This window comes from Papio anubis, chromosome 2 (assembly GCF_008728515.1).
Source record: "Papio anubis isolate 15944 chromosome 2, Panubis1.0, whole genome shotgun sequence".
NCBI classification, from domain to species: domain Eukaryota; kingdom Metazoa; phylum Chordata; class Mammalia; order Primates; family Cercopithecidae; genus Papio; species Papio anubis.
The window spans coordinates 174,368,010-174,395,943 of record NC_044977.1 but is presented as its reverse complement, the minus strand read 5'-3'; the positions used below and the strand labels follow the sequence as shown (position 1 = coordinate 174,395,943).

The 27,934-nt window shown below is 34.9% G+C and overlaps 2 protein-coding genes across 16 annotated transcripts in view; one reads left to right on the top strand and one right to left on the bottom strand.

Moving 5' to 3' along the window:
- The first annotated feature begins 58 nt into the window (after positions 1 to 58).
- On the top strand, positions 59 to 22,982 carry AZI2 (5-azacytidine induced 2). 2 transcript variants are annotated; one of them, XM_009201836.4, is made up of 9 exons: positions 318 to 431; positions 4,778 to 4,862; positions 5,725 to 5,945; positions 7,740 to 7,862; positions 8,324 to 8,423; positions 9,485 to 9,633; positions 13,969 to 14,027; positions 19,775 to 19,893; positions 22,013 to 22,941. In XM_009201836.4, exons 3-9 carry the CDS (start codon positions 5,730 to 5,732, stop codon positions 22,429 to 22,431), a joined length of 1,185 nt encoding a protein of 394 aa, XP_009200100.1. In that variant the 5' UTR covers positions 318 to 431; positions 4,778 to 4,862; positions 5,725 to 5,729; the 3' UTR covers positions 22,432 to 22,941. The 2 variants fall into 2 exon arrangements, with proteins under 2 accessions (XP_003895248.1, XP_009200100.1); XM_003895199.4 differs by lacking the exon at positions 4,778 to 4,862 and having other exon boundaries at positions 59 to 431; positions 22,013 to 22,982.
- CMC1 (C-X9-C motif containing 1) overlaps positions 22,958 to 27,934 on the bottom strand; it is an 82,607-nt gene continuing 77,630 nt past the window's right edge. For 6 of the 14 annotated variants that reach the window (XM_031663784.1, XM_021934925.2, XM_021934930.2 and 3 more), the window contains one exon: positions 22,958 to 26,948. Coding sequence is in view for 7 of the 14 variants with exons in the window: in XM_021934930.2 (XP_021790622.1) it covers positions 26,828 to 26,948 (121 nt within the window). In the remaining 7 variants the exon portion in view is untranslated. The remainder of the gene's footprint in view (positions 26,949 to 27,934) is intronic. The other 8 variants (XR_004182320.1, XR_004182321.1, XR_004182317.1 and 5 more) reach the window with 2 other exon arrangements.

Here is a 27,934-nt window from a genome sequence, read left to right as displayed (position 1 = left end):
TCCTCGCGCGGCCCTGGCGCCGAGCCCGTGGACGGTGGCGGCCCCTTTTCCGGCTGAGAGCTGAGCCAGACTTCGAGTCCTTTCCCGCAGTGCTTCCTCTCCCACTGGCCCGTGCTGGTGCCGACGGCGGGCCTGGGTCTCGCGCGCGTATTGCTGGGTAACGGGCCTTCTCCGCGTCGGCCCAGCCCCTCCAGCCTCGGCTTGTCCCTCCTTCCAGAACATCCAGGGCTCCTGCCGAGTCAGAAGAAATGGGACTCCCTCCGCGGCGCACCCGGTACAACTCCCTTCGCTGTGGAAGCGGCGGTGTCTTCGAAGAAACCGGAAGCCCGTGGTGACCCCTGGCGACCCGGTTTGTTTTCGGTCCGTTTCCAAACACTAAGGAATCGAAACTCGGCGGCCTTGGGGGCGGCCCTACGTAGCCTGGCTTCTGGGTGAGTGACTCGCCAGGGCCCGGTGGAGGATAGGGATGCGGGCAATGCCGCGGCCAACCTCCGTTGCTGTTGCTGGTCCGAAGAGACACGTCATTTTTCTCTTACTCCCTCCCGCACCCCCTCCTTTGACTAGGGAGCGGCCCACTCCTGGGCATCCCTTTCCCCAGTCACCCCCACACCCAGCTGTCCACACCCCTTCCCCTGTCACCCTCACCCCCAGCTGTCCAGGCCCTTCTTGGTCATTCACTTCTCTAATTCCTCCTTTTCTTACTGGGGCGCCTTGAGGTTTTTTTTCATTCGTTGGGACTGCCAAATGCTTCTTTCCGATACAAATTATCGGAAAGAAAAGGGGGACGTTGGCTAGGACGGCACTCCCTGGGGCATCTGAGTAGTGAATATCGACGTCCTGCACTTGATCGAGGGCTGACAGGTATTCGTCGTTTCTCCAATGTCTAACCTGTGTACGGTATTCATTCCAGCCTTCGGCTATTTGTTGAGTAATTACTACTACGTGCAAGGTAGGCTAACACCCTCTACACACAAGAAACCCCAATACTCGAAAGCGAGATAAAATCCCCACGAAAACTCTAATACCAATCAAACCATCAGTTGCTCCAAGACGTAATGGAAATTTGCTACGGTAATCAAAGAGAAACGTACCAGGATTGAAATTAACCCTTGCTCCTTAAGTATAGAAGGCATTTTGGTTTTTAGATTGGAATTTCAAATTGGATTGAGCAAGATCTCAAGGCACAATTTCATTTCTCTAAAAACGCCATATCTAATTGCCCAATCTTGTGATCATTCCATCATCTGTAAATTGAGAACAGTGCATCATTTACAGGATATTTACAAAATTTTAATGTGATACTGTTTTGTAAGCGAGACGTCTTACGCAAATAGAAGGTTTTAATATTAAAGAGACAGCATAACATAATGGGAAATGACACTGGATTAGGTCAGAACACCAGTATCTGAATGCTGATTTTTCCACTTACTTGACAATGGGGAAAGGCTAAACTTCCTCATTTTCCTTATCTCTGAAATAGGGGTAATATATACTCTAAGTCACCAAAGCATAGTTTCTAAGAGTTATGGTGGCTCTGGAGTCAGCTGCCTGATTTTTCATTTCTGGCTCCCCTACTTTCTAATGTTTTCATGTTTCAATTTCTCCACCTGTAATCTGAGGAGATTATTTACAACCTCGGAGGTATTACATAGATTTACTGAATGCTTATGAAGAACAAATGAGATAGTTTCTCTAAAAGATGAAGCATACTGCTTGGTGTACCATAAACACTTGGCTACTGTTAATTACCAATGCAGAACCCTGTGATGTTTATTAAGTAAAATGATGAAGTTTTTTTATAATCCGTGAAGTAACAGGACCAATCTAACTTTTCTCTTTTTTATGGCACTTATATTCAGAGTGCAAGTATAGTTGTCTTGTACTGTTAGAAAATAATTATCAGTAACACCAGTAACATTGAATTGCATTAAAGGTATTACTGTATGAAAGGAATGAAAAGAAGTAGACTGCTCTTCATACCTATGCTAACTGTGGAAGAGTCTTATGATTCAGTGCAATACAAACTGATTTCTGGACTAACACAGTTTATTGGATAACTCAGTGAGTCATAAAAATGGAACTGAAGTTTTTCTTCATGTTGTATATCTAATGCTGAGTACATTTTTGGACATTTATTGAATTACAGGTCATTTTATTGCGAATGTACGCACATAAGAGATGATGTCTTGAAAAGAGGTACTCGGTGACCCGTCTTCATAAACTAGTTAGGCTATTTCTGCCCCTATTTCATTACAAATAGAGGAAGGGGAATAAGCATTGGTCTGTTCGTCTTCATAAGACTTAATCCTTGCTCCATAGTATTTTGACTGATTGTACGAAATGGGTTCGGGAATATCCTAGCTTTTCAGAGGTAGAAAGGTGATGAAAATTCTAAATATGATTTACTTCAGGAGGCAATATCGAATAAAGAGCCTACCATATAGGCCTCGATTCAAGCTTCAGTTTTGTCACATACTGCTGGTGTGAATATAGGCAATTTATCTCACCTCTTTGAGCCTCAGTTTCCTCATTTATCATGGTGCTAATACCTTCCTTGCCAAGTTTGGTGTGGACTTGAGATAATGTGTGTACCATACGTTTTATGCAGCTCCTGGCATAAATGTGAATTCCCTTCTCTCTGTTTAGGTTGCCATTCTGTATTTGTATTAAACTTTTGCCTTCACAGTTTAGTAAGGTGGCATCTTAGTGATGTAGTCTAACCCTATCATTCTAGATAGGTGGGAAAATTTCGATCTAGAGCGGTAAAGCAAACTAAACTATAATCAGGGTGGCAAATCCTAGACTACAGTCTGTGTTTCTGAATCCTGGGCAAGTGTTCTTTATGACATAGTTATGCCTTGTCCATATTCTTCTTAGGATAAGCAGAATCCCTTTTGTATTGCCTCTCCAAATGTTGTATTAAGACCGTAGACTTAGAAGACAGCTTATTTGGGTTCACGTCTCACCGTTGTCACTGATTAGCTGTGTAGCTATAGGTAAGGTATTAAACTTTTCTAAGACTTTGTTCATAACAGTACTTAGCTAAGTGGTAGAAAAAATGCATGTGACTGGAAGTTAGCAAGCTGTGAAGGTGTAAGTACAATAAGTACAGTACAATGAAAATAACCATTTTCTTCACATAAGAATGCAGTCTTAAGAGACATTTGCTCTTTTGTGGTATCTTCTTTGAAAACCACTTTTTCTCCCCATTCCCTCAGACCCCCATAGCGTTCTGTTGTTTCAGATTTATTACCTACCTTTATGGTATAATAATTATTTTTCTGCACAACTCTGCCTCTCTGGGTTTTCCTTGCTGTGTAAATGATTGTTTCATGATAAAAATGAACAAGTAAATCACAGCTGAGCTAGTTAGAACTTTCTGTAAAACAGAGGTGCATGAGCCCTAATCCTTAAAGTACACAAACTGCAGGATATCTGTTTTTGACTTTGTAGAGCAGTTTATGTTATTTCTTGTTTTCAGCTGTCTTTAGAAAAAATCCACATCGAATAAATTCTGCCCATTGGGTTGAGTATTAAATTATTTAAGTCAAACATCTATGGACACAATTTTACCTCTCCTTAAACCAAACTGCATTCTACCGCTTACCTAGCCATCTAATGCTTATTTAACTTGCTCTCCTTTTAAGGGGAGAGTGTGTGTGTGTGTGTAAGAGTCTTTCTTATATGAAGATATATATGCATACTTTCAGTTTGCAATATGAGAAAAACCTGTACTTTTCTTTTGAAAGGAAATAACGGGAGTTTCAGCTAGCAAGAGCATGACAGGAATATGTTTGCTCTTATTTTGGAATATCATTGAATCTGGAGACTGAAAAGTAAACTCTTTTAGAGGAAGAAAACTTAAACTTTTCATCATTAGAGCAAATGTAGCTTGCATCAGAAGCAGCATGAGTTAATTATGGTTCTGAGAATCTGCCACTTTTTTGGTATACTGTAGGTAGCATAGTATATTCTTGTTCTTGGACTTTATTGAAAAACTGGGAAAGATTGTACCTTAAGAGTGGGAATTGTCCTGTGTGGTTAGAAAATGTTAAATTGATGTTAGTGAAGATTGACTGGATGGCAGGTTTTACCTACTCAAGACTTGTAGCGTACACATTTATTTTAACCTGCCTTGCTTATTCCTATATGCAAATTGCTTAGGTGCTCCCAACTGTTGCTTTAGTTGACAATTGGAAGTTTTTAGTTGTACAATTAGAAAAGCAAAAATACAATGATATAAGACCAGACCCAGAAAAACACAAAACCTTTTGTTGGTATTCATGTGGTCTGAAATAAGGCAAAAGAAATGTTATAGGCATTAGTTGATAAGAGAAGGGAGATTAGACATTTTGGAAGAAAGCAGGCGTAGTGAAACGGGTTGGAAACAAGGCTGTAGTTAAATTGTCTATGTTTACATCTCAACTCTCCACTTACTATGTTACTTTGGAAAAAATACTTAAATTCCTCCTACCTCAGTTCCTTCATCTATAATGTTCTTGAACAGTGACTGATGTTAGTAAGTAACCAAGTTTTATTCCAAACAAGGGATAGTTAAAAACTCACTTTCTAGTAATAATTACTGACCTAAGATACATGAAATTCAATTGATAATCTTTCTTTAGAATGTTATATTTAGTTTTTTATTTTAAACTAAAAAATATTTAAAAGGACTTTTTGGGTTCTTTTGCATGATCTAAAGTCCCTCTTATTCTGTTTTTCCCAGGAGGTCTTAAAAGGTTTTAGCCACAATTTCTCCTTCCATCATGTTTTTCAGGAACATAACTCTCAGAGAAGTAATGCTGAACCTAACAGCAAACGTAGATGTTCAGAGCAAGTCAGTTTTTCGTTAAACAATGAAGGTAACTAGCCTCTTAGGTTTTGAAGTCTGAGTTTGATTTGAATCCTACTGTACCCACTCTTCATTCAGTAATCAGTATTTATTGAGCAATTTTTACACAGTGATGAGATGGAGACACAATGATGGGCAAAACAGACATAGCCTCTGCCCTCACAGAGCTTAACATTATTCTAGATTTAACAGGGCTAATCCAACTTTCTAAAACCTACCTATAAAATATAGATGGTACCTATTTCATAGAATTGTTCAGATAATTGAAAGAGATTAAATAATGTAGTATATGATAGTGGGACATATTGGACACGCAAGTGTTGATTAATTTGTCTTCTAAATATACAACAAACATAACCAATTACTGGTATGGAAAGATAGAGTATGCTTTAAGACTTCTATAATATTAATATGTTGTAATGAATTATACTCAGAATTTTTGAGAAGTTATAAATTGAGAAGCTATAAAACTTGCTACTAATAGATCTAAGTGGAAATGTTAGGAGAAGGAATATTTGGGGATGAAGTATTTTTAAAAATTTTGATTGTTTTAATGAAGCTGATATTTCAGATTTTTATAGAACATATTAACAATTATAGTTTTAAGTGGTTTATAGATATCATTTAATATTCTTAAGACTCTATGGGGTATTTGCTATTATTCCTTGTACTTTATAAATAAGGAAACTGAAGCATAAAGGTTAAGCAACTTGCCCAAAGTCAGACACTAAATGGTAGAGTTTAGAATATAACCCAGGCAGTCTGGTTTTTAAACATTGTCCTAGTATTTACATTATTCTAACTATAACTTTTTTTCCTTTTCACTTATTCAGTGAGACATTTGTCATTCATATTTTTTTTCTTTTAAACAGCTGTCATGGATGCACTGGTAGAAGATGATATCTGTATTCTGAATCATGAAAAAGCCCATAAGAGAGATACAGTGACTCCAGTTTCAATATATTCAGGAGATGAATCTGTTGCTTCCCATTTTGCTCTTGTCACTGCATATGAAGACATCAAAAAACGACTTAAGGATTCAGAGAAAGAGAACTCTTTGTTAAAGAAGAGAATAAGATTTTTGGAAGAAAAGGTAATTTTTATCTTTTACCTTCATTGTGTTTGTGACATAAGGAATAATTGAAAATATTTGAAATTTTGAATACTTTTTGTGCTGTCTTCCATGATTGTACTAAATTTCCAAGAATAACTCACTGCTAATCTGAAAACTCTGGGCATTATACTTATCCTGTATTTCACGTAGCATGTACTTGTACCTGTATCTGTAGGAGAGGATTTAATAACTTGGAATTATATTCCAAATATTTTTATTTCATTTTCAGGTTTACTTACCTTCATAGCTGTATGTATTTTATTCAGAATTTTCAAATCTGGGCAAAAAAAAAAAAAAAAAACAAAAGATACACTGACAAAAGAAATTAAGTATCAAAGGAGGAAGCTTCTGGAACATTGTCCAATAGGTTTAATAATGTATTTACCAGGGCTGAAATATTCACTTCAACATTCTTTCTCTTGTTTAACACATGTAGTAGGAATAATGCTTTTAACTGATAAACTGATGTTTTCTGTTTACCTTTCCATGTACAATTGTGACACGCCTGTTATAGAATATATAAGTAAGGTAGCTGATTGAATATAAAGCACCAATCTACTTGGCTTTATATATGAGGAATATTCTTCAGTCATCCTTTTGTTTTTGAGTTTTAAAGTTTTAACTTAGCTTAGTTTATATTTTTTCAGCTCAGGTCAGAGCATTTTTATCCTACAAAGAGCAGCTACCACAAAGGGTAAAGAATGCATTGTCCTGTATAATGGAAATTAATTATCCAAGGAAATGAATTATCCTATATAAAAAAAACTTGAAGATGGGGCTTGGTAGAGTTTGATTCATTTTTGGTAGGAAGTAAGAGGAAAGGAGTCGGTTGTAAAATAATTATTATTTCTTTGTATTGATATGAATTATGTTTAATGTTGATTATGTAAATTTGTAACATACTGGGATACAGTGAGAGAAGATAACATTTTGGATCATGTAGCTTTATTTTAAAGTTTAGTAGAAAAATGAGATTTTATGTATAGTTAACATTGGAAATATTTCTGTACTTCATGACCAACAATCCTGTTAATTCCTATTCTATAATATGAAGGATTTAATGAATTAACACGCACATCTATTTCTTAAAAAGTCAAGTATGCCTTGGCTGGGCACGGTGGCTCACACCTGTAATTCCAGCACTTTGGGAGGCCAAGGCAGGTGTATTGCCTAAGGTCAGGAGTCCGAGACCAGACTGGCCAACATGGTGAAACCCCATCTCTACTAAAAATACAAAAATTAGCAGGGCATGGTGGTGCGCCTATAATCCCAGCTCGTCAGAAGCTGAGGCAGGACAATCACTTGAACCTGGGAGGCAGAGGTTGCAGTGAGCTGAGATCGCCCCATTGCACTCCAGCCTGGGCAACAAGAGTGAAACTCAGTCTCGGGGGGAAAAAAAAAAAAAAAGTCAAGTATGCCCTAAGGTGCTGTTTTTTCTCCTGAAAATTAGATACTTTTAATTTGAAAAACATCTAAGCACTGTGCATCACATCTATACTCTGTTGTAGTTATGATTTAATGTGATAAAACAGATACCATGAATTATAAAATACTGATTAGGTAAAAGCATAGAAAACTTCAAAAAATATTCTGCACATTTTTGCTTTCTTTGTAAAGATTAATTGTGTGGAAATGAAATACTCACCTAATGAATCCAGGCTTTATCCCCTTATTACAACAATTCAAGTAAGATATGGAGCCATCAGAACACTGACTTATTTTTTATCTGTAGAATACTCTCTTAAGCTTTCTCTTCTAATTTCATACCATTAGCTAATAGCTCGATTTGATGAAGAAACAAGTTCCGTGGGACGAGAACAAGTAAATAAGGCCTATCATGCATATCGAGAGGTTTGCATTGATAGAGATAATTTGAAGAGCAAACTGGACAAAATGGTAAGTTGGTTTGAAAAGAATGACATCTGTATTTTGGAAATGAATTTTCTCCTTCAAGAGGTTTAAAATTAGAAGTAAGTTAAATATTCACATTTAGTAATTAAAATTTTGTATATATACTCAAGGCAAAATGGAAATTTTAGTAATATTTTAACTTATTTTTATGTAAAATATTTAGTATGTAATGATGTTTAGGACTTAAATATGTCTAACACCACTGACTTATTTTGAAAAATTATGATGTGGTAGATTTAGTCTTTTTTTTTTTTTTTTTAAGCCAGTGAATAATGATGTCCTAAATTAGAAAAAGAAAAAAAGATTTCTGAGAAACTGAGTTCATTTTCTCACCTTGCTTTTAAAGACAAGAATGTGTTTTTTTCAATATCTACCTGAAAATTGCAATATAATACCATCGTGTAGATTTTATTGAATGTAATTTGGCATTTTCCCTACTTAACTAGAATAAAGACAACTCTGAATCTTTGAAAGTATTGAATGAGCAGCTACAATCTAAAGAAGTAGAACTCCTCCAGCTGAGGACAGAGGTGGAAACTCAGCAGGGTATGCCAGTTACTTGTTATAAGTATTCCAACAGAATTAGCGTATTTTTCCATTTATTTGTAATATCAACAGTTTTCTGTATCCATATGCTAAGACCTTATTTTTTAATTTTTAGGTTTATGTTAATTTCTCTGTTCTACCTTCACATAATATCAACTTCCTTTAACTTTTCCTTAGCTGTATATTGCACTTTTCCTAGAGAAAGTGTGATGGTTTTTATTCAGGTCTAGGTTGTGATGAAGCAGAAGAGGAAGAGAGTAGAAGCGCAGGAGCAAGAAGCAGAAGTGAAATCACCTAGCCCGTTGGTTGTCCCGGCTTCTCTTTCTTACTGAGCATCTTGCCCACAGTTAAACACGCTGCTATGGAGTTGTTACCATTTCTTTTTCTTTCCGAAGGTTGTTAAAAGGTGCAGATGAAATGTTGGGGTGGAAAGTTGGATCTGGGGCATATGGATGAATATAGCCTGTTCCCATGAATATTCGTTCTGATGAGACAAGCTAAGAGTGGGCCTCTGAGAGACCTTTTGATAGGAGATTGAGATGCAGTCTCTTAGCATAACTAGTTGGGGCTTTTTGTAGCTAGAGAGACTGAGTTACTAATTAAAGAATAAAGCAGTATCCAGTTGTATTGAGTTTCTGCAGTGGAATGTTTTAAGGATAAATTGTTTTGACATCATACTCTGAGCTTGTTGGTCAAACTTCGTATTCTCTGAGAGGACTAGATGGAATGATTAGCTGAGCCTCAGTTTATTCAGTTTATTATTTTTGTCACTGTTTTAACCTTCACTTATGTAGAATATTGATCTGTCTGCAATTTTAGCACATGCTTGATTTTAATGTAGTTGTCTTTAGAAATTCTAAAACAAGATTGCTAGATTTCTTACTCTCCTTAGCATAGATATTTGAAAGTATTAATAATTACTGTTTTTAAAAAACTATTGATCATATATGTTTTATGATAGTTTTTCTGTTATCTACATTTTACCAGAGCAACCTATTTTTAAGAATTGCAATCAATGTGGAAGGAAAAGATAACAATTCCATTGTCCATCCTTTTTGTAGTGATGAGGAATTTAAATCCACCTTCATCAAACTGGGAGGTGGAAAAGTTGAGCTGTGACCTGAAGATCCATGGCTTGGAACAAGAGCTGGAACTAATGAGAAAAGAATGTAGCGATCTCAAAATAGAACTACAGAAAGCCAAACAGACGGTATTACAGAATTACTAAATCGAGAAATTCAGTGTTCTTTGTACATCATATGTAGGATTTATAACTAAGTATGTATTAAACCATAGAGTTAAAATAAATTGTAATTACTTAGAGAATAAAAAAAATTCTTGTTTATCTACCTCTTTAAGCATTTCTGCTAAAATTTGACATGCCATATACTTTTAGTCTGTCACAAAATTAAACAATTTTGTTGTTTAAAAGGTTGATTTTTAGTAAGCTTATTAGTTTATTATAACTGTTCTTTCAGACTCTTTCCTTCAATTTCCTTAGGTTATTTTTTTCTCTGTAAAGTTTAAAGAGTACTCAGGTTTTAAGTCCTATATTATTTTACTTAATAGTTTCATTAATTTATATATCATAAGGGACAACTCAAGTTTTAGAATTAAACAAACAAAACAACATGACCAATAAAGAAAACATGACAGCTTACTTATTTTCAAAAGACTAATACTTTGGGGCATCTTTAACTACCAGCAAATAGCTGAGAATTTAAGAATTGGAAACAATAACAAAAACCTGCCAAGTTGCTGAAGTGTGTTTAGCCTGAAGTCAACCACTAAAACAAGCTGCCTCTTAGGTCCTCACCAAGAGTCTATTTGCCCAGTATTTTACACCAGGTTCTAACAAGCTTGGATCTATGTTTTCAGACGTCATGACAGTGTTGAGATTAAAAGAAGAAATGATAAAGTAGCAAAGTAGTGTGACAGCAATGCACCAAATGCAGATTTTAAATAATTATTACAAGACATTGAAAAGCTTAGTAGTCTGGAGCAAATAGCCATTTTATGCATTCATGTGTCTCAAACTAAGGTATAACCAGTTACATAATTGTTTCTGCACTCAACCATTTTGCCTACCAAAGCATTCTAACACTATCGAGGAATTGTGTTTCTTATTTCTTGTTCCTCTGGGATACTGCCACCTGAAAGGGGAACTCTATCCCATACTTCCTGACTGCTTTCCAGATTCTGCCCTGAATCTCAAGTGTTCTTAGATGGAGCTGATACTTCTTTCTTCTGTAATGTAGTTTTTATGAGAGGTGACCACTCGATAAGAATGAGCCAGACATTGAGAATAATACAGCACTCTGCCTAAGTCCTTGGCCAAATGAATTCCTCTGAAATGGGCAATGAGAACTCACTTTGGCACCCCCATCCCAGATAAAAGGGAAACACTACAAAAATTATTGTCATCTCCCACTAGAGCCAAAGTGGTTTTTTTTCCTACTTGACATATAAAGTTGATTGTTCCCAGCTTTGAGCTTGTGGCCACACACCACAATTCCTTCAAAGACTCAGCATCCTTGTTCCACAGATCAGTTACTGTCACCACTGAGAAGCCTCTTTTCAAAAGATGGGTTTACAAGAAAGGATATGCACCTTGAAGTTCTGAATTATAATTGTCAGTATTTATATTCTGTTTGAAAGGAAATAATTTGATAGCCTTTATACGTGATGGATATTTTGTTGTAGTGTAGGAAGCAGTACCATGGAATCGGAAACTTAGCTCTGAATTTTGGTGTTGCTTATTAACTGTAACATTAGGAACACCATTTTACTTTTTGGAAGTTGTTTTCTGTAAAGTAGACATTAAATACCTTTTTTCATGAAGGTAAAATTAGTGTATGTAAAGAAGTTATTAGGGCCTTTAGACGTCTTCTAAACCAACTTTATTTACTGATCTAGTATCTCTTTTACTTCTTTGGCCCTAGAGTCTGTACTTCTCACAGGATCAACTGTTTCTGAATATAAATGGCTGGAATATTAGGGGACACAGTTTTATTCTCCTGATCAAACATGGCTGTCATGCTCACAGGACTTAGTATATTAATCACAGCTAGTTAGCATAGTGGCTATTATATAGTATGTTCAGTAGATAAATGCTTTTTTAAAAAATTTGATTAGAGTAATCCAGAAGGTCAGTATTTTTAGGTATTTATATGTATTGAAATTTCTATTCTTAGCATTTTAGTTATTCTTTTCCACTAGATGGTGCTAGGGAATAAATTTGCTTTTAGTTTAAATTCATCTGTCATAAGTAACCAAATCACAGAAACAGACTTCTAGAGGTAGAAGAAATCACTTTCTTTAAATGATGACTAAATTATGTCTGAGAGACAAGAAACTTTTAATAGTTAAGATGAGCTATGAGAGGAATATTGAAAAGGCAATATTTATAAGATGGCCCCCACCTTCACAGGCATTTATTAGGGGTAGGGTGAGGCTGTGAAGTTAAAAAGGGCTTACTCAAACTAAAATAAATGAACAAAGAAGAGGAAGAGTGGAAATAACAGTTTATCAAGGGTTCCGAGTTGAAATCTTGATGCATACTTGCAAATCTTCTTTCAATGATGTTGCTTGCTAGAGTCCTCTTGGATACACGAATCTGAGAGGAAGCCAAGGAGAGAAATTTATGTTCACAATACTCTAGCCATATTACTCTAGCTCACATTACTCTAGCCATATTAACAAATTTTGTTTTTTTTAAGATGACACTTTCAGTGAAGCATTTTATAAAACCTTCTGAAGTATGTGATAGCATCCTACATGGATATAATAGTGTTTTTTTTGTTTGGGTTTTTTTTTTTTTTTTAAGTGTTTAGTGAGGGAATTCAGTTCATTAGTATGTCATGTTAGTGAGGTTACAGGGGCAGTTCCACTATGGGCTTTTTGGACTTTCTGTGTCCCCTAATATTCCAGCCATTTATATTCAGAACAGTTGATCCTGTGAGAAATACAGACTCTAGGGCCAAAGAAGTAAAAGAGATACTGGATCAGTAAAATCAAGTTGGTTTAGAAGACGTCTGAAGTCCCTAATAGCAATAGCCCAGTTAGAGATTCACAGTGTGCTGTCGTATGTTAAAGGTTCTGCTGTAGTACAGAAACCTATATAACTTGAACATTGTTTCCCAAGATTTCGTAGCCATGGGCTTCACCTTATATGAAACTCCCACATCATATGGCACTAGTTGGGGAACAGATCCATTATCACCTTTAGGACATAGGCAGTCTATTACTAGCAACAAAAGCGTCTGAATACTAGATACAGTCCCTATGAGCTTACTGCTGATGTACATTAGAGTCTCTGAATTGTTAGATAGTAGTTGGAAAAACATTTTCCCACTCAAACTGTCAAATTTTTTATATTGTTGGCTTTAAAAATGAGGAAGATTTTCAATGAACATGTGTGCGTAAGTATATACTAATTTTTTAAAAAGATTTTAATTGATGATATGAAGATACTATAAGTGATCTGATCAGATTCCATTATTTCCTGCAAGGAACAGGAAAAACAAGGTCCAAGGATATATGTCTTGTTAATGGTCAGACCTCCCGGACCTGTGGGCCAGTTCTGGGCCAGTTCTGTTTCCCCTCTCCATGGGCTCCCTAAGATTTAATTTAACTGTTAGAGTATTAAAATCAGAGATCCAGAAATGTTTTAACTCCTGTAAGATTAGGTATTTTTCACATTTTACTCTCAAGTTCAGAGTACTTATGAAGTCCTTGTGTTGCTTTTTAATGTTTCACTGCAAATTATATAATTTAGATTGTATTAGTAAGAAATAATAAAATTAAAATTGGTATTCTGAGCTTATACTGGCCACATCTGCCAATAGAATTAATACCTGTGGTAATCATTATTTGTTACAGATCGTTAAATGAGAATGCATTGCAAACAAGTGTGTTAGAGTTGTCTCAAACATACTAAGTCCATTTAAAAATATCTTCTGAAGGTTCTTTCTGTCACATCTGCAAACTAAATAAACTAAATTTAAAAGCGTACAGGGACTTTATGATGTCCTCGCCAGGTCATTTTTAATCCACGTGGAAGGAGGAAATGTATGGTGACGTTTTAAAACAGTAACCTGTTAAAATTCTGGTGTGTTTTTGGTAGTACTACAAAAAGTAAAATACCAAAAAACTTCCATTTTCCCATAGAATTCATTCACCTGTACCATAAGTAAACAGAAATGTGATAAATGTGTAATACTTTTTTGAATATAGACTTCAGATTGGTGTCTTCAGAAATATGTTTTGTAAGATTACAAGGTCTTTTACAAAATGAGAGCAATTTTATTCTTTTAAAGAAAATTAAAGTATTAGCATACTTTAAATTATTGGAAGTGATTTAGAGATATTTGTTACAGATTGGAGGTGTTTCATTAAAATTGAGTTTAAAATCTAATTTTATTCTTTGCACTTACAGATATATTCTGTAAAACCTGAAACATGTCTCTGGTAATGTAAGAGCTGAGACTAAATAAAATGTAAAAATTACAACTTTTAAACTTCTTTTTTTTTAAACAATTGACAGGATCCATATCAGGAAGACAATCTGAAGAGCAGAGATCTCCAAAAACTAAGCATTTCAAGGTATGACCATTCTTTAGCATTAAAATAATACATTGTCCTCTTCCATAAGTCACTTTGTGTAGGTCCTTAGATTTCTTTTATGACTTAACCCTAAAAACAAAAAATGGATGTTGTTTGGATACTGAATGTAACCTCTGATCACAATATATTTATAAAATAAAATTTAATTGTTAATAACAGCTTTGAATTTAAGTAGCAGAAAAATGGGATGCCTTAAACTTTCTGAACATTTAGTAATATTTTAGGTATGATTTTAGGGAACTAGCTAAATATGGAAGTATTCTGTAATACTGAATTTGTACATGAAGAATTATTCATTATCTATATACAATAACATTCCTTTGTCTTAAGAGCTTACTTGGCCGTTGTTAGTCTTTGGGATAGCATGAAGTTTATTTTGTTTGTTGTTTGTTTCTTGAGACAGAGTCTCTGTAGCGCAGCCTGGAGTGCAGTGGCGCAATCATGGGATAGCATGAATTTTGAGGACTGTTCCCTCTTCCCATAAGAATAGAAGTAGCCATCAGAGTCCATATACTTTTTCAACCCTTTTTCCTCAAATACGTATCATTTTTACTTAAGTAACTTCAGTTCTGTGTTTTAAACTATCTAATAATTGTTGTTTCTACTATGTTAAGATAGCCTCTCTACATTGTTACCCTCCATCCAATAAAAAATAGTGATCTGACTTCATTGTTTTGTCATTTGGCTTCCAAAGTTTACTGACCTAAGTAAATAATGTGAATTGTGTCAAGCCAATTTCTATCAAAAACCTGGTTGAGAGAAATGATCAATTAGGAAAAACAATCTGAGGAAATGACATACAGCCATTCTTCTAGATCAGGGGTTGGCAGACTTTTTCTATAAAGTGCCGGCAGTAACTGTTTTATTCGGCTTTGTGAGCTGGCAGTACAGTCTCTGTTGAAGTTATTTAACTCTGCCATTTGAACAGTACTTCAATTATGCCTTCGAATTTTATCTAAGTTTACTGCAAGGAAACTTTTTCTTTTTTTTGAAAAATGTGTCTAGTATAGTGTCCATGTAAACTACTTCTGAAAATTATCTTGTCAGTTATCTTCTTTTCTCCTGTCAACCTAGGGTTCCCCTTATTTTTCTGTATTGTCCTTTTTGTAAGCCACTTCTAATCAGCTTAGAAAGGAGTAAAGAATAAATAAATATCAGCAAGAGAGATCAAATACAGGGGCTATATAAATAGTACATTCGAAATATGTGATATAGAATGGAATTTCTGCTTCCATTCATGGGAGATTACATAATTTGGATCATATCCACTAAGAATTTCTTGAAAACCTGACTCCCCCAAAAAATACCTGTTTGAAGGCATCAGATAACTAACAGATATTAAAATCTCTCTGTGCCAGGATTTGGGGAAAGCTGTAGTCCCAAGGAGACGATTCCGTTTTCAAGGCTGCAAAGCTGTAATTGTGGCTCCAGAGTGTAATCTCGCAATTCTTTAAAGCTCAGTATCAATTCAGAGGAGTTTTTAGAAAGAATTGCCTTAAATTCAGTTTAAAAGTTACTTTGTGTTAAATCCGTGTCAACAGATGTATGGAAAGAATTGTGTAATTACAGCGTGTCCCAGTGGCTCTCTCAGTGCTCATATACACTTGTGTGTTTTTGCAAATTGGTTTGCATTTGTATCAGGTAGACAATGTGAACTGCAAAACCTATTAGGTTTCTCTCTTCTGGTTATATATTAGAAAACTTAGAACCAGATTTGTGGCCTACTGTTGGTAAACTTTTATCATGCATTTTTATGTTAGCCTCATTCTCCACTGCATTTTGTTTTGTTTTGTATTTTTCGCCTCATCATTTCCGCCTGTTTCCAGTTTATGTTCTTGTGTTTTGTTAATCTTTGTAAGTTACTTCATCCACTTTTTTTTTTTTTTGAGACGGAGTCTTGCTTGGTAGCCCGGGCTGGAGTGCAGTGGCCGGATCTCAGCTCACTGCAAGCTCCGCCTCCCGGGTTTACGCCATTCTCCTGCCTCAGCCTCCCAAGTAGCTGGGACTACAGGCGCCCGCCACCTCGCCCGGCTAGTTTTTTGTATTTTTAGTAGAGACGGGGTTTCACGGTGTTAGCCAGGATGGTCTCGATCTCCTGACCTCGTGATCCGCCCGTCTCGGCCTCCCAAAGTGCTGGGATTACAGGCTTGAGCCACCGCGCCCGGCCACTTCATCCACTTTTAAGAGGAACAATTCAGATGACAGATTGGTTTACTATATTGGAGAAAGTACATAGGGATATTTCCATTAAACCATTAACTAAAGGTTTAGATATTTTTAAGGAATATTTTTCAGTTATTTGGATAGCTTGCTTTTTGGGAACTCTCCTTTTTTGTATTTCTTCCATCATATTGCCAGGCAAATGAGGTAGTATACTGTTTTTGTAAGACAGAGTGAACCTTTTAATTACTGGAGGCCTTTTGTATGATACTCCTTGTATAAAACATCGTTTAACAATAATAACCCTATCAGAAATTTAACCAATGTCTTGCCAGTTCCTGTTTTGATTTTGGCTTTAGGTTGATTGCTTTAGTTTTTAAACCAGATCTAGATATGGAGTCACTGTACTTCTTTTATTCATCATCTGTAAACTTATATTGTGGAACTGTGTTACAGATGACTTCCTAAAATGTAAATTCCAGGTTTAGAAAAAAAAAAAAAAGATAAGTGTTTTTCAAGCTCTTCTGTGTTTCCTTAGTGCTATGAAATTTTATTAGCTATAATAAGCATTGTAAAAATACGGAATAAGAAAGAACATACCAATAGCAGAGTGCATTACACACAATAAGGGTAAGTATGGTTTCTTAGAATTTTTCTTTGGGTTGCAGTGTAAAATGATTCTTGCTGTGCCTTGCAATAAAAAATGAAAGCCACTTGTTTGGGGGGAACCACAATTGTCAAAATACACACTTTTAAGTCTATAACTCTTGGCTAAGAATATCCCATAGTTTAATTCTACCGTGGTGATGGAGGATGTAATAGTTCAGTAAATTTTCAAATGCTAAAGAAAAATATGTATGGCTGAAGTAGAAACTCAAGTAAGTGGATTTTTCTTATACAAGGAATAGTTATTTCTGTATTAAAGAGTTCCAGATATAGTGTCAATTAAGAAAATGGCTTTTAGATGTTACACTTTGTAAGCAGGACATGTACTCCCTCCTTCAGTTGTGGACAAGCAGGTTTCATTTAAAAGTCAGAGATGTGAAGTTTTATACTGAGAAGTACAAAACTTATACTGAGAAGATTGTGTTGGCAATCAGCATATTGTAGGTGCGTGGTAATTGATGATAATATGAAAAATGTTACTCTAAAAGGGCAGTGATCAGTCATCAGACCTGGTAAGTGAAAAAAAGCTTTAAACAGCAACATGGCAGACTGCAGTAGACTTCTCAACCCATTTCCTCGTGTGTAAAATGAGGTTACCCACTTTACCAAGTTGGTGTGACAATGTGGTGAAGTGCCTAATATTAGTGCTCAGCCATCGTTATTTGTGCTTCATCTGTTTTTAGAGTTCTCATTTGAGAAGCTTCAGTGTTACATTTCAATATTTTAAGTAGTTGTATAAGTTCTTTATAGACAACTATATACATTAATAGCATTTTGCTTGTGGTGGCATTTAAAGCAAAACTTAACTAAAGTTTATACTCCCAATTGAGGAACTGTGGTGAGGATAGGAAGGTCACAATCTATATATTGTCTTTGAAATACCTAGATAAGAGGTTTAATTGGAAGCCTGCTAAAAATTAGGGATGACGACTTGCCTTTTCCAATATCATTTAAATGATGGTTTAAACATTTTATTCAAGTAGATAGAATTTAAAATAATTTTTTACACACTTTGAAGATTTTAGCACTTTAATATTAACTGTAAACTGGGAAACACTAACTGCAGTTACTTTGTTATCCACAAGAGGGTGAGCTATACTTAGTAATAATTTTAGATTTGCCTATCTGTAGTTTTAAATTCAGGTTACATTAAGAGCAAAAAACAAGAAGACTACATGTGTATTAAACTCAGTGACCTAGTTTTTAACTAAACCTAAGTTTTAAGCAGTCTTCACTAAATTGAACTGAAAAGTTTGTATTAGGCACTGTAAACACCATTATTAGAATTGTTTCTCTTCTTTTCTGTGCCTAGCTGTGTATTTTAGCTCTCAGACTGTCTTCAGTATTTGCTGTTTTCTCTAAAACGGGCTCTGATTTACTGTCTCACGCCAATAATAAACTATTTTTAAGCTGTATTATTCATACCATGACTGAATGAATTAGCACATGTACAGTGTTTACACTTACTGCTATATAATGTGAATAACTCTTCAGAAAGCATACAGAATGCCCAGAATTGTACCAAGAAACCAACAACTCTCTTCACACTTAAGACAGGTTCCTGTGTGAAACATTCATTGTAGCAAACATCTCAGATGTTTTTTGGTGAAGTAGACATGGTTAATTTTGTGAACTAATTATTTGACCCCTATTCAAAACTTGCAAAAAGCCCTGTGATTTCTAATACACTACAACTTAACAAATGATGTTTACAAGAAACTAAAGCACATTTTTCTTAAAAGCAGTGTAAAGTTTATTGACAAAAAGGTATTTCACCTTACATAATTCAAAATAATTATATTTTATAGATTATATATTAAATATAAACTATATTCTGTAATTGGAGATATTAGATTTCAAAAATGTTGTCCTTTTGAAGTTTAAGTGTTTATGGTAACACAAAAATTGAAGCATAAGGTGACATGTTTGTCTAGTTTGATTTCTGTACTACTAAAATTACACTAATATCTCTAAGGGGTAATAATTATTTTTTAATGCTATAAGATTATTTAGTCTTATACTTAATACTTTGTGATATTCCTGTACAACAAAATGAGAATATATGCTGAAGATTTTAATTTCATTTAGGTGGTAATTAAGCAGCAAAAAAAAAATAATGAATATCCGAGTATGAATGTTTAATGGAAAACAGAATCTATAAAAATTAGGTTTAAAATCACTAATTATAATTTCTTAGATAATTGAGGTAAAATACTTTTAATTATAAAAATAGGAGAGGCATTTTTGAAGTTTCTATTTCTGTTTCATATAATCCTCCCTCTCTAGCTTCTTTTTCCTTACCAGGAAATCATCTGGCTCTTCATGTCTTGTGCTGTCATGTCACATTGGTTTAGAACCAACATTATGAGACAGCCCAGTCAGACATAAAGAATGTAATACATGAAACCTAAATTTTATTTTAATGTGGACTTGGATATATATTCAGCAGTTGATATATCATTTCAATTCAGTGTCAAAACAATCAAAGGATAAATACAAATTGATCCATATTTGAATGAGTGTAACTTTACTGTTAATCAGATTTGCAAATAAAGAACATATTTCTTACTACTTACTAATTAATAGCTGCACATTATAGCCTAAAATAAAATCTCAGTTCTGAGACTCTGCAAGAAGCTCTCATCCGTTATATTTATTTTTATTATACCCTGTTTAATATCATACAGTTAATTGCTACATATCAGATGGACAGTATTATTCTTTCAAGATCTTTTCACTTATTAATGCCCTAGTTAAATATCTTTCAATTGTTTATTCAATTTACATCATCTCAAAACTAATTGGAGCAGAAATTTGATCTGCATGTTTCTAAAGTTATTCCCTTTTGTCTATAAAAAAGAATGATGAGTATTAACTTTTTGTAAAAACATTTATTTCAGTGATAATATGCAGCATGCATACTGGGAACTGAAGAGAGAAATGTCTAATTTACATCTGGTGACTCAAGTACAAGCTGAACTACTAAGAAAACTGAAAACCTCAACTGCAATCAAGAAAGGCAAGTCACTGTTTACCGGAAACCACTGATTCCAGCCAAACTGCCTGAAGAGCAACTAGCTGTCGTATCTTATCAAAATCTCATCAAATGAGAGATTGATAAGCCAAAGTATATATAGTATGTTCGCAGCCTACCCATTCTCTGCTTTGGCTTCAGTCTCATACTGGTCAACTTCACACATAAAGGTGTTGCTGATGTGTTTTTTCTTCAGTACTGTATTCTTTTCCCCTTGTGGCTTTTCTCAGCCAAGTGTTGCTTATGTGTATAAGACTGAGGTGTTAAGTTTGCTCTAGTTGACCTTTTACCACAGCTACTTCATATATTAAAAAAAAAAAAAAAAAAAGACACCAAAAGCAAATTTTCATTCCAGTGCTACAGAATACACTGGAGACCTAGCTTTTTAGGTTGTTTTGAAAAAAAAAAACAAACTTTGATTCATTATTTGGGTTTTTGCATTTCTTATAAGCTTTTCTTTCCACAAAGGATATAGCTGATTACAACGAAGACTAGGTATTCTCCCCTTATGCCCTTCAAGCAAACAATTTTCATTGCTTTGCCTTTCATATTTAACTGCTTGACTGATTGAACTTTTTGAGTTTTGTGTTAACTAGTAGTAGCTACTTTCGCCAAAGCTATTTTTATACCTTAGAGAAAAATCAGTACATTTGTACCTAGTATTACATAACAGGTATATTTCTGAAAAGTTGTGTGATACAAATTTGAATGCCCTAAAATTTACTTTTTAAAAATGAGGTGGGACTTTTTATAAAAAATAATCACCGTCTGGTTTAAAATTACTTACTTATATTTCACATTGTCTTAAGAGGACACAAGGGGATTGTGTCATAAATACTTGTCCTCAGGAGTGTTTATTAGTGAGGAAAAATGTTAAACTTTGGAAAGGAAAATTGAATTTAGAACTCCTTTTCATTTTTAGAGAGTTGGTTACATATAAATCAGGGAAAATAATATGGTGTTTTAGCAAGTCTAGCTTAATTTTTGGTTCACTTTGTCCTTGAGTTTTCCGGTGGCCAGAGTTATATCTGAGACCAAAGGTTGATGGTACAAATAAGATCTCTCTTTAAAGGGACTCAAAGTAATTCTGCATTGGGTTTTCATTGTAGCTTTGTTTACATGATAAATAGAACTACCAAAGAATAATAAAGGAGCAATGCTCTTTTCATACTTGGACATGGCTCATCCTTGTGTTCCTTCCTAGCTGATAAATAAGATATTTTTCAGTGCTTTGGAACGTAAGTTTTTTAGCACATTTCCTATGACAGTGGCAGGCTCAAGGTCACCACTCCTTATACAGAACTCATTGCTTTGAGGAGTACAGAGATGAGACTAGAAAAACCTTTCTCCTGACCTTTGTATCACCTTTTTTCCAAAGCCAAACACTTCACTTCCAGTTCTCCTCCATCCTTATCCACCCTCCCAGGAAAAACAACGAGCTTATTTTATAATGTCGTTCAATCTGTTTATTCTAAAATTGCATGAAGTCAAGCCTTTGTTACTCTTGGCCATCCTTCTTGAGCTAAGGATAAACTTACCTTTCCACACTGGTAGGTTGAGCTGGAGGGAGAGTAGAAACCTGTATTACCAACATGCTGGCTGTGGTGAAATAATAGCTTTTAAGTAGTCTTTTTCTAGGCCATTGCATTTGTCCAAAACTTTTTTTTTTGGCTAATTGAACTATCTCAGTCCCCACTGACATGTGAACAGTCTGCAACCCTTCTCCAGCCACAGTAAGAGCCAAGAACAGGATCTTTATATGTATTTTAACTGTATTAGTTTCCAACTTTAAAAAATGTGTAGTTCTTCCTCTTTTAAAAGCTCTATGACATAGTTGGGACAGGAATTCTATATCCATTCTGCAGACAAGGAAAGAGACATCAGGAGCAGCTAAGAGATAAATATCTAAAGTCACAGTAAATTGCTGATCCAGGATTAAAACTCAGATCATCTGTCATCTCCTAGTCACAGTGCCTCAATGATCACACTAACTTGGAAATGTTAATTTCATCACCAGTTCTAGAATTCAGTCAAATTAGTGAAGTGTTACCGAATTTTATGATCACAAATGTCATCTGACATTTAGTCTGTGTTTTCTTTTTAGCCTGTGCCCCTGTAGGATGCAGTGAAGACCTCGGAAGAGACAGCACAAAACTGCACTTGATGAATTTTACTGCAACATACACAAGACATCCTCCTCTCTCACCAAATGGCAAAGCTCTTTGTCATACCGCATCTTCCCCTTTACCAGGAGATATAAAGGTTTTATCAGAGAAACCAGTCCTCCAGTCATGGACAGACAATGAGAGATCCATTTCTAATGATGGCACATGCTTTCAGGAACACAGTTCTTACGGCAGAAATTCTCTTTCTCTGGAAGACAATTCCTGGGTATTTCCAAGTCCTCCTAAATCAAGTGAGACGGCATTTGGGGAAACTAAAAGTAAAACTTTACCTTTACCCAACCTTCCACCACTGCATTACTTGGATCAGCATAATCAGAACTGCCTTTATAAGAATTAATTTGGAAGAGATTCACGATTTGACCATGAGGACACTACCTCTTTCAGTGGTCCTCCCAAGAAATTATTTAACAAACTGAAAGGGGATTTTGATTAAAATTTTGCAGAGTTCTTCAGTAACTATATTTGAACATACTGTACAATATTTACAAAAACCAACATAGTTGGTTTTCTAGTATGAAACAGCACCCTCTAGCTCCATATTCTAAGAATCCGAAATACACTACTCAACTAATTAATAAGTAAACTTAAGGTGTTTTAAAAAGAGAACTCTGCCTTCGATAATTGTAAAATTTTGCCTCTCAGAAGAATGGATTGGAGATTGTAGACATGGTTTTACAAAGTGTGAAATGTCTAAATATCTGTTCATGAAAATAAAAGGAAACCATGTATGTTGCTTCAGATTGCATAATGGAACAAATGGCAATGTGAATAGGTTACATTTCTGTTGTTACAATGCATAAAGATACTGAAAATATAATGAAATAAAAGCATCTTAGGTTATACCATCTTTATATGCTATTGTGTTTCAATATTTAAGATTTAAAGTGATTTTTTTAATCACCATGTTTTGTTGATAAAATTTTAGAATGGAAGTTTGAATTCTAAGACTTGAAACAACCTGATCATTGAAGCCAACTTTGTCCCAGTATATTCCTTAAGTCCTAATTGGGGGAAAAAAAAAAAGTTGAAATAGTTGAAAACCTCTGTTAGGTGTAAACAAATGATTGTTAACCCTACACACCATTCAATAAGTAGTAGAAAGAGCATCACACAGATTTCAGTCTAATCTGCCCCTTCAGTGGGCCATAATATAAACATAAATGTATGTGTGTAATGATAAAAAGTCATTTTCTTCAAAGGGACTACAACTGCTCGTGTAGAGCAGCTTCTAAATTGTTAGACTTTGTATTGAAATGTAATATATTTATTGAGAAAGTGATTTTAAATTAGAATTTTTAATCATAGAAATCAAAGTTTGGGCTGTATTGATATTGTCAATCATGAAATGTCCACACACTCTTATTCTAAGTGGCCAATTACTTGTAAATAAAGAAGGAAATAACAAAGATGGCTTCACATGGAAATTTATCTAAATTCTTTCAGGGTGGAGATTTTCTTGGTTCATACACCTTTTGCCTGAGTTAAAGTATTTCATGTAGGAGGACTTTATCCTTTTTGATAGACAGTTTCATATATCTTGAACTCAAAAGAGTATCTCAGATCTCTTCTACTATATTACTGAATAGCATACATACATAGACAGTGTTCACCATTCACCAGATATTTTTTTCTTTCTATTATCTTACACTTATTCAAGCTTGTCTGTGATTAATGGAATTGGTGTCAGATGCTGGAATTTATTCTGACCAATGAACATACTGACTCAGGGGAGTACAATCTCCTGCCAAGTAATAGAACCAAACCCAATATGCATAAAACAAATACAATACTCCAGGCTTTAGCTGAAGGAAGCAACTACCTGTGTAATAACAAAGCAGCAAAAACTATTTCTCATGTGGCTGCATAGGCTGTATATTGTATCTGCTCTCTAATGTAGCTTACTGGTTTACCTTTTTTAAAACCAAAATTGGAAATTTTCCTTTGTAAAGAAAAAAAGTCTTATGAAATAATTGCTTGATTAATGTTTTGAAAAATACCAAGAAATTGTTTAATTAAAATAAATTATTTTTGTTTGAAATTGAAGTGGATGTGAAATACTGTCCTTGCCTATATATCTCAAAGTCTGGTACTAATTGTTAGTTGTTAATATGATTCATATAATAGACATTTGTTAAACCAGCTTTTGAGTGGAGAAAATTATTTTCCATTTAAACAGTACAGTGATGATAGCTATCAAACAGGTGTACTAAAGTCAGTGACTGTGACAGTTTAAAGTGCCAGACAAATGATGTATAAGGTTCTTTAGTAAGGAAAGATTAACCAAAATTTTTTTACCCAGCTAGAAGTTTTTAAATGTACACTTGATCATCTCTGCTCTAGGTAAAATTCAAACAAAAAAAACAGTGGCCCATCTGTAGCTTATAAATCTATTTAAAATTGAATATGTTGACTTAAACTAGCTGAAACTTTTTCTCAAGAGCTTCCTTTGAATCTTTATATTTCTTTTTATAAGGTTCAATTCAGTACATCCATAAATCGACAGAATGAAGAGAACATAAATAACAAAAAGCCACCTATTCCTTCCTCTTGCTCCCTTATTAGCTAAAGTAAAATTTACATCTGTAAGACTTATCGAGTTGCTGCCAAAATGGAACTGAATTCTTAAAAGCAGGAACGTGCCTATGTGAAACATTAGAAAACCAAAATAAATGGGAAAATTCAGACTTGAAGAACTGAATCATGTGACAACAAAGTACTGATCTTAATTCAGAAAGGCTACTTGGAGAAGGTGTATGTTAAGGGGCAAAAAACCTGTGGATTATCACATATTAACAGAATAATATCAACAGGCACCCATAAGCAAGCAAGACACAACTGAGGCAGATGTACCAGGTGAAAAAAATCTTCAGTATGGATACGCATGGGTATTCTGAAGCCTACAGTGAATGGTTTAGTCTTTGACATGAGGATGAACATATTATTTATATTATATAATCTAATTTGGCTTCTCTGGGGAAAGCAACATATACGTAAGTGAATTTTCTACATGAAGTGGGCTACTTCTGATTTTAAAGCTATAAAATAGTCACAGATTGTATATTTCACTAGCTTCTTAAAGTAACCTTATCTCTAAAAACAGGTAACTTCCTGTGCTCTAGGAAATACACCAATACCAAAGGTCAATGTGGAAATATGGGCAGGTTTGCCCCTATGCTGTGTGGTCTTTAGATTTCTGTATTTGCTTTGCTTTTGTCTGCTCTAGTAATCTCCCTCCTTTTGATCTGTGGCCTGGGAAAATGTGGTTTCTTTGTATTTCAAATAAGAGTAAAATAGTTTTTTGAGTGGTTCACTCAAGAGTAAAGTATGGAACTTGAACATCTATTGATTCTTCAGTGTCCTATTTAAGTTCTTTCTTAAAAAAAAAAAATCTCTCAGATCTATTTCATGGGATTAGGGAAAGTTAAACCTTGTCTTAGTGGGTAGTAATTTCTATTTGTGCTTTTAATGCGGATTGTGTGAAAATATACATAAAATTTACTTATCTTGAAACTAGTTACAATGGCTGTGGAAGAGTTAACAGCTCATGGGGAAAAATAACTTTTAATATAAAAGTTCAAATTATTAAATTGGGACACAAATTTTTTATGCTACTTGCTGAGTCCATTACTATGTTACAGGATGGTAATTCACTTAGATAACTTTTCAAAATGAAAGATTAAAGGACTCAGTAGCCAAGTTATCAGGTTAAGAACATATGTTTTAGAAAATTCTACATCAAAGATGTAAGTAAAATTAATTCATATAAGTATCTCTTTATCTATGGTTCTGCTATGGTTTGAGTGTGTCCCCCAAGAGTTCATGTGTTGGAAACTTAATTGCTAATTTAACAGTACTAAGAGACTTTAAGAGGTAATAGGGTGATGAAGGTGGAGCCCTCATGAATGGATTTATGCCGTTATTGCAGGTATAAATTCTCAAGAGAGCGGGTTGTTACAAAAGCTTGCCCACACTTGTTCGTCCTTCTATTTTTTCACCCTGTTATGTTTTGATGCAGTATGAAAACCCTTGCCAGAAGCTGCTGGCAAATAAACTCCAGAACTGTAAGCCAAACAAATTTTTCTTATAAATTACCTGGTCTTGGGTATTCTCCCATAGCAACAGAAAATGGACTAAGATAGTTTCCAAATGAGCCTGTACTACTACTAACAGTAACTACCAATATAAAAGCATCCACCAGGTCTGAAGCACTGTCTTACATGCTGTACGTGTAGCTGCTATATGCAATACTCAGTACATCCTCACAAACTGTATTAGATTTACTTCCACAGTTGTATAGCTAATAAGTGGTAGAATCAGGAAGGATTCTGGTTCATAGCCATCCTGCTATACTGCCTAGTTATTATTAACACCTTTGAAGGTTGTCCATTCCTGCTTTTCTTTAGTTTTGGCTCCCATGATTAGCCATTAGCCTATACATTGGAAGAAAAGTAATATAAGGACCATATTGGACTGTAAAAAATCAGTGTCACTGTTATAGAACTATAGTTGTGGAAAAACTTTCAAAAGGTTCAGAATGACCAGGAAAACCATATCTCACTTCAGTAACTACTACCTTCCCATTTAAGAAACCAGAACTTTGAAATAAAATATTTATTTCAGTATTTTCATAATTAAAGCAAACATACATGCTTGAGTTCATTATTTAAGGTGATTTATACTATAAAATGACTTCCATGAATATTAGAGTTCCTGAATGTCATTTGAGTATCTGCCTACATGCTTGTTGGAACCTTCTGTAGCCTTTTCTTTGCAGGAATTCCAGTTTTTCTGAATTCTTCCCTTTCCTTCAGGTATTCCATTTTGCATTCTTCATTAAAGGCTGGATCATTATAGCTATGAGAAGGAAATGAAAATATTTTAAAGTAATCTTGCATGTGTTAAATGTAAGCTTACTTTAATTACTAATATTCAGACATCTGGTTCATCAGGCTCAATCTTTAGAAGCACACTTTTAGTAATGGTTACAAATTCACTGTTAACTTTATGCTACCAAACTGAAGACCAAATCACTCATTTTTATATAGCACTGTCACAGGATAGAGCAGTGAGAAGCACAGCTCCTGTCCTGGGAACCCACGGCGTAAAGGACAAGTAAAGACCGGATTAAAATTAAGTGTACAAAATACTGTGACAGAGGTATGCCCTAGTGCACGATGGAAACAAGGAAGAAATGGGGAAGGCAGAGATATCAAGGGGAAATGCTTGAGTCGTATTTTGAAAGACCAACAGAAATCCATATAGAAGGCAAGTGTGGGAAGGCACGTGGATGAGGAAAAACTAATGCATGAAAAACTGCAAGTAGATAGGTACCACTATAGCAGATTATGCACATAGGAGAAAAGGCCTGAAATGAAGATGGAATGGGCAAAAGTCAAATCATGATGTGCCCTTTATGCTATACGAAGAAAATCTATCCTGAAGAAAATGGGGCACAATTAATAGAGCACCTCACCTGTAAGATCAGTTTTGTGTCTTGGATGAATCTGACAACATGTGGCAGATAGGGCAAAAGGGGGCAAGCAACGTTAGAGCCAAGATAGCCAATAAATGGTTAAAATAATCCAGGCAAAAAATGATGAAGGCACAGGCCAAAAGAAGAGCTGAAGGAATGAAAAGGAAGAGATAATGTGCGGGAAATTTCAGTAATCAACAGGAAATAACCAGTTAGAGTTAGGAGATAAGACTGTAGATACTAGACTACTGTATAATTCACAAAGACACGTAGGATGAGCAAAATGAGCCAAATTCATTTTTGGACATGAACAAAGAAACAAATGTTACTTTCTATAGTAAGTAATTGAATTCATGGGTGCAAACTA

Excerpts from the sequence above, each read along its gene's own strand:
- AZI2 (XM_003895199.4), top strand. The coding sequence starts at position 5,730 with ATGGATGCACTGGTAGAAGATGATATCTGTATTCTGAATCATGAAAAA. Across the intron at positions 9,634-13,968 it reads TACAGAAAGCCAAACAGACG|GATCCATATCAGGAAGACAA; the intron begins GTATTACAGAAT and ends AACAATTGACAG. Across the intron at positions 19,894-22,012 it reads CTCAACTGCAATCAAGAAAG|CCTGTGCCCCTGTAGGATGC; the intron begins GCAAGTCACTGT and ends TTTTCTTTTTAG.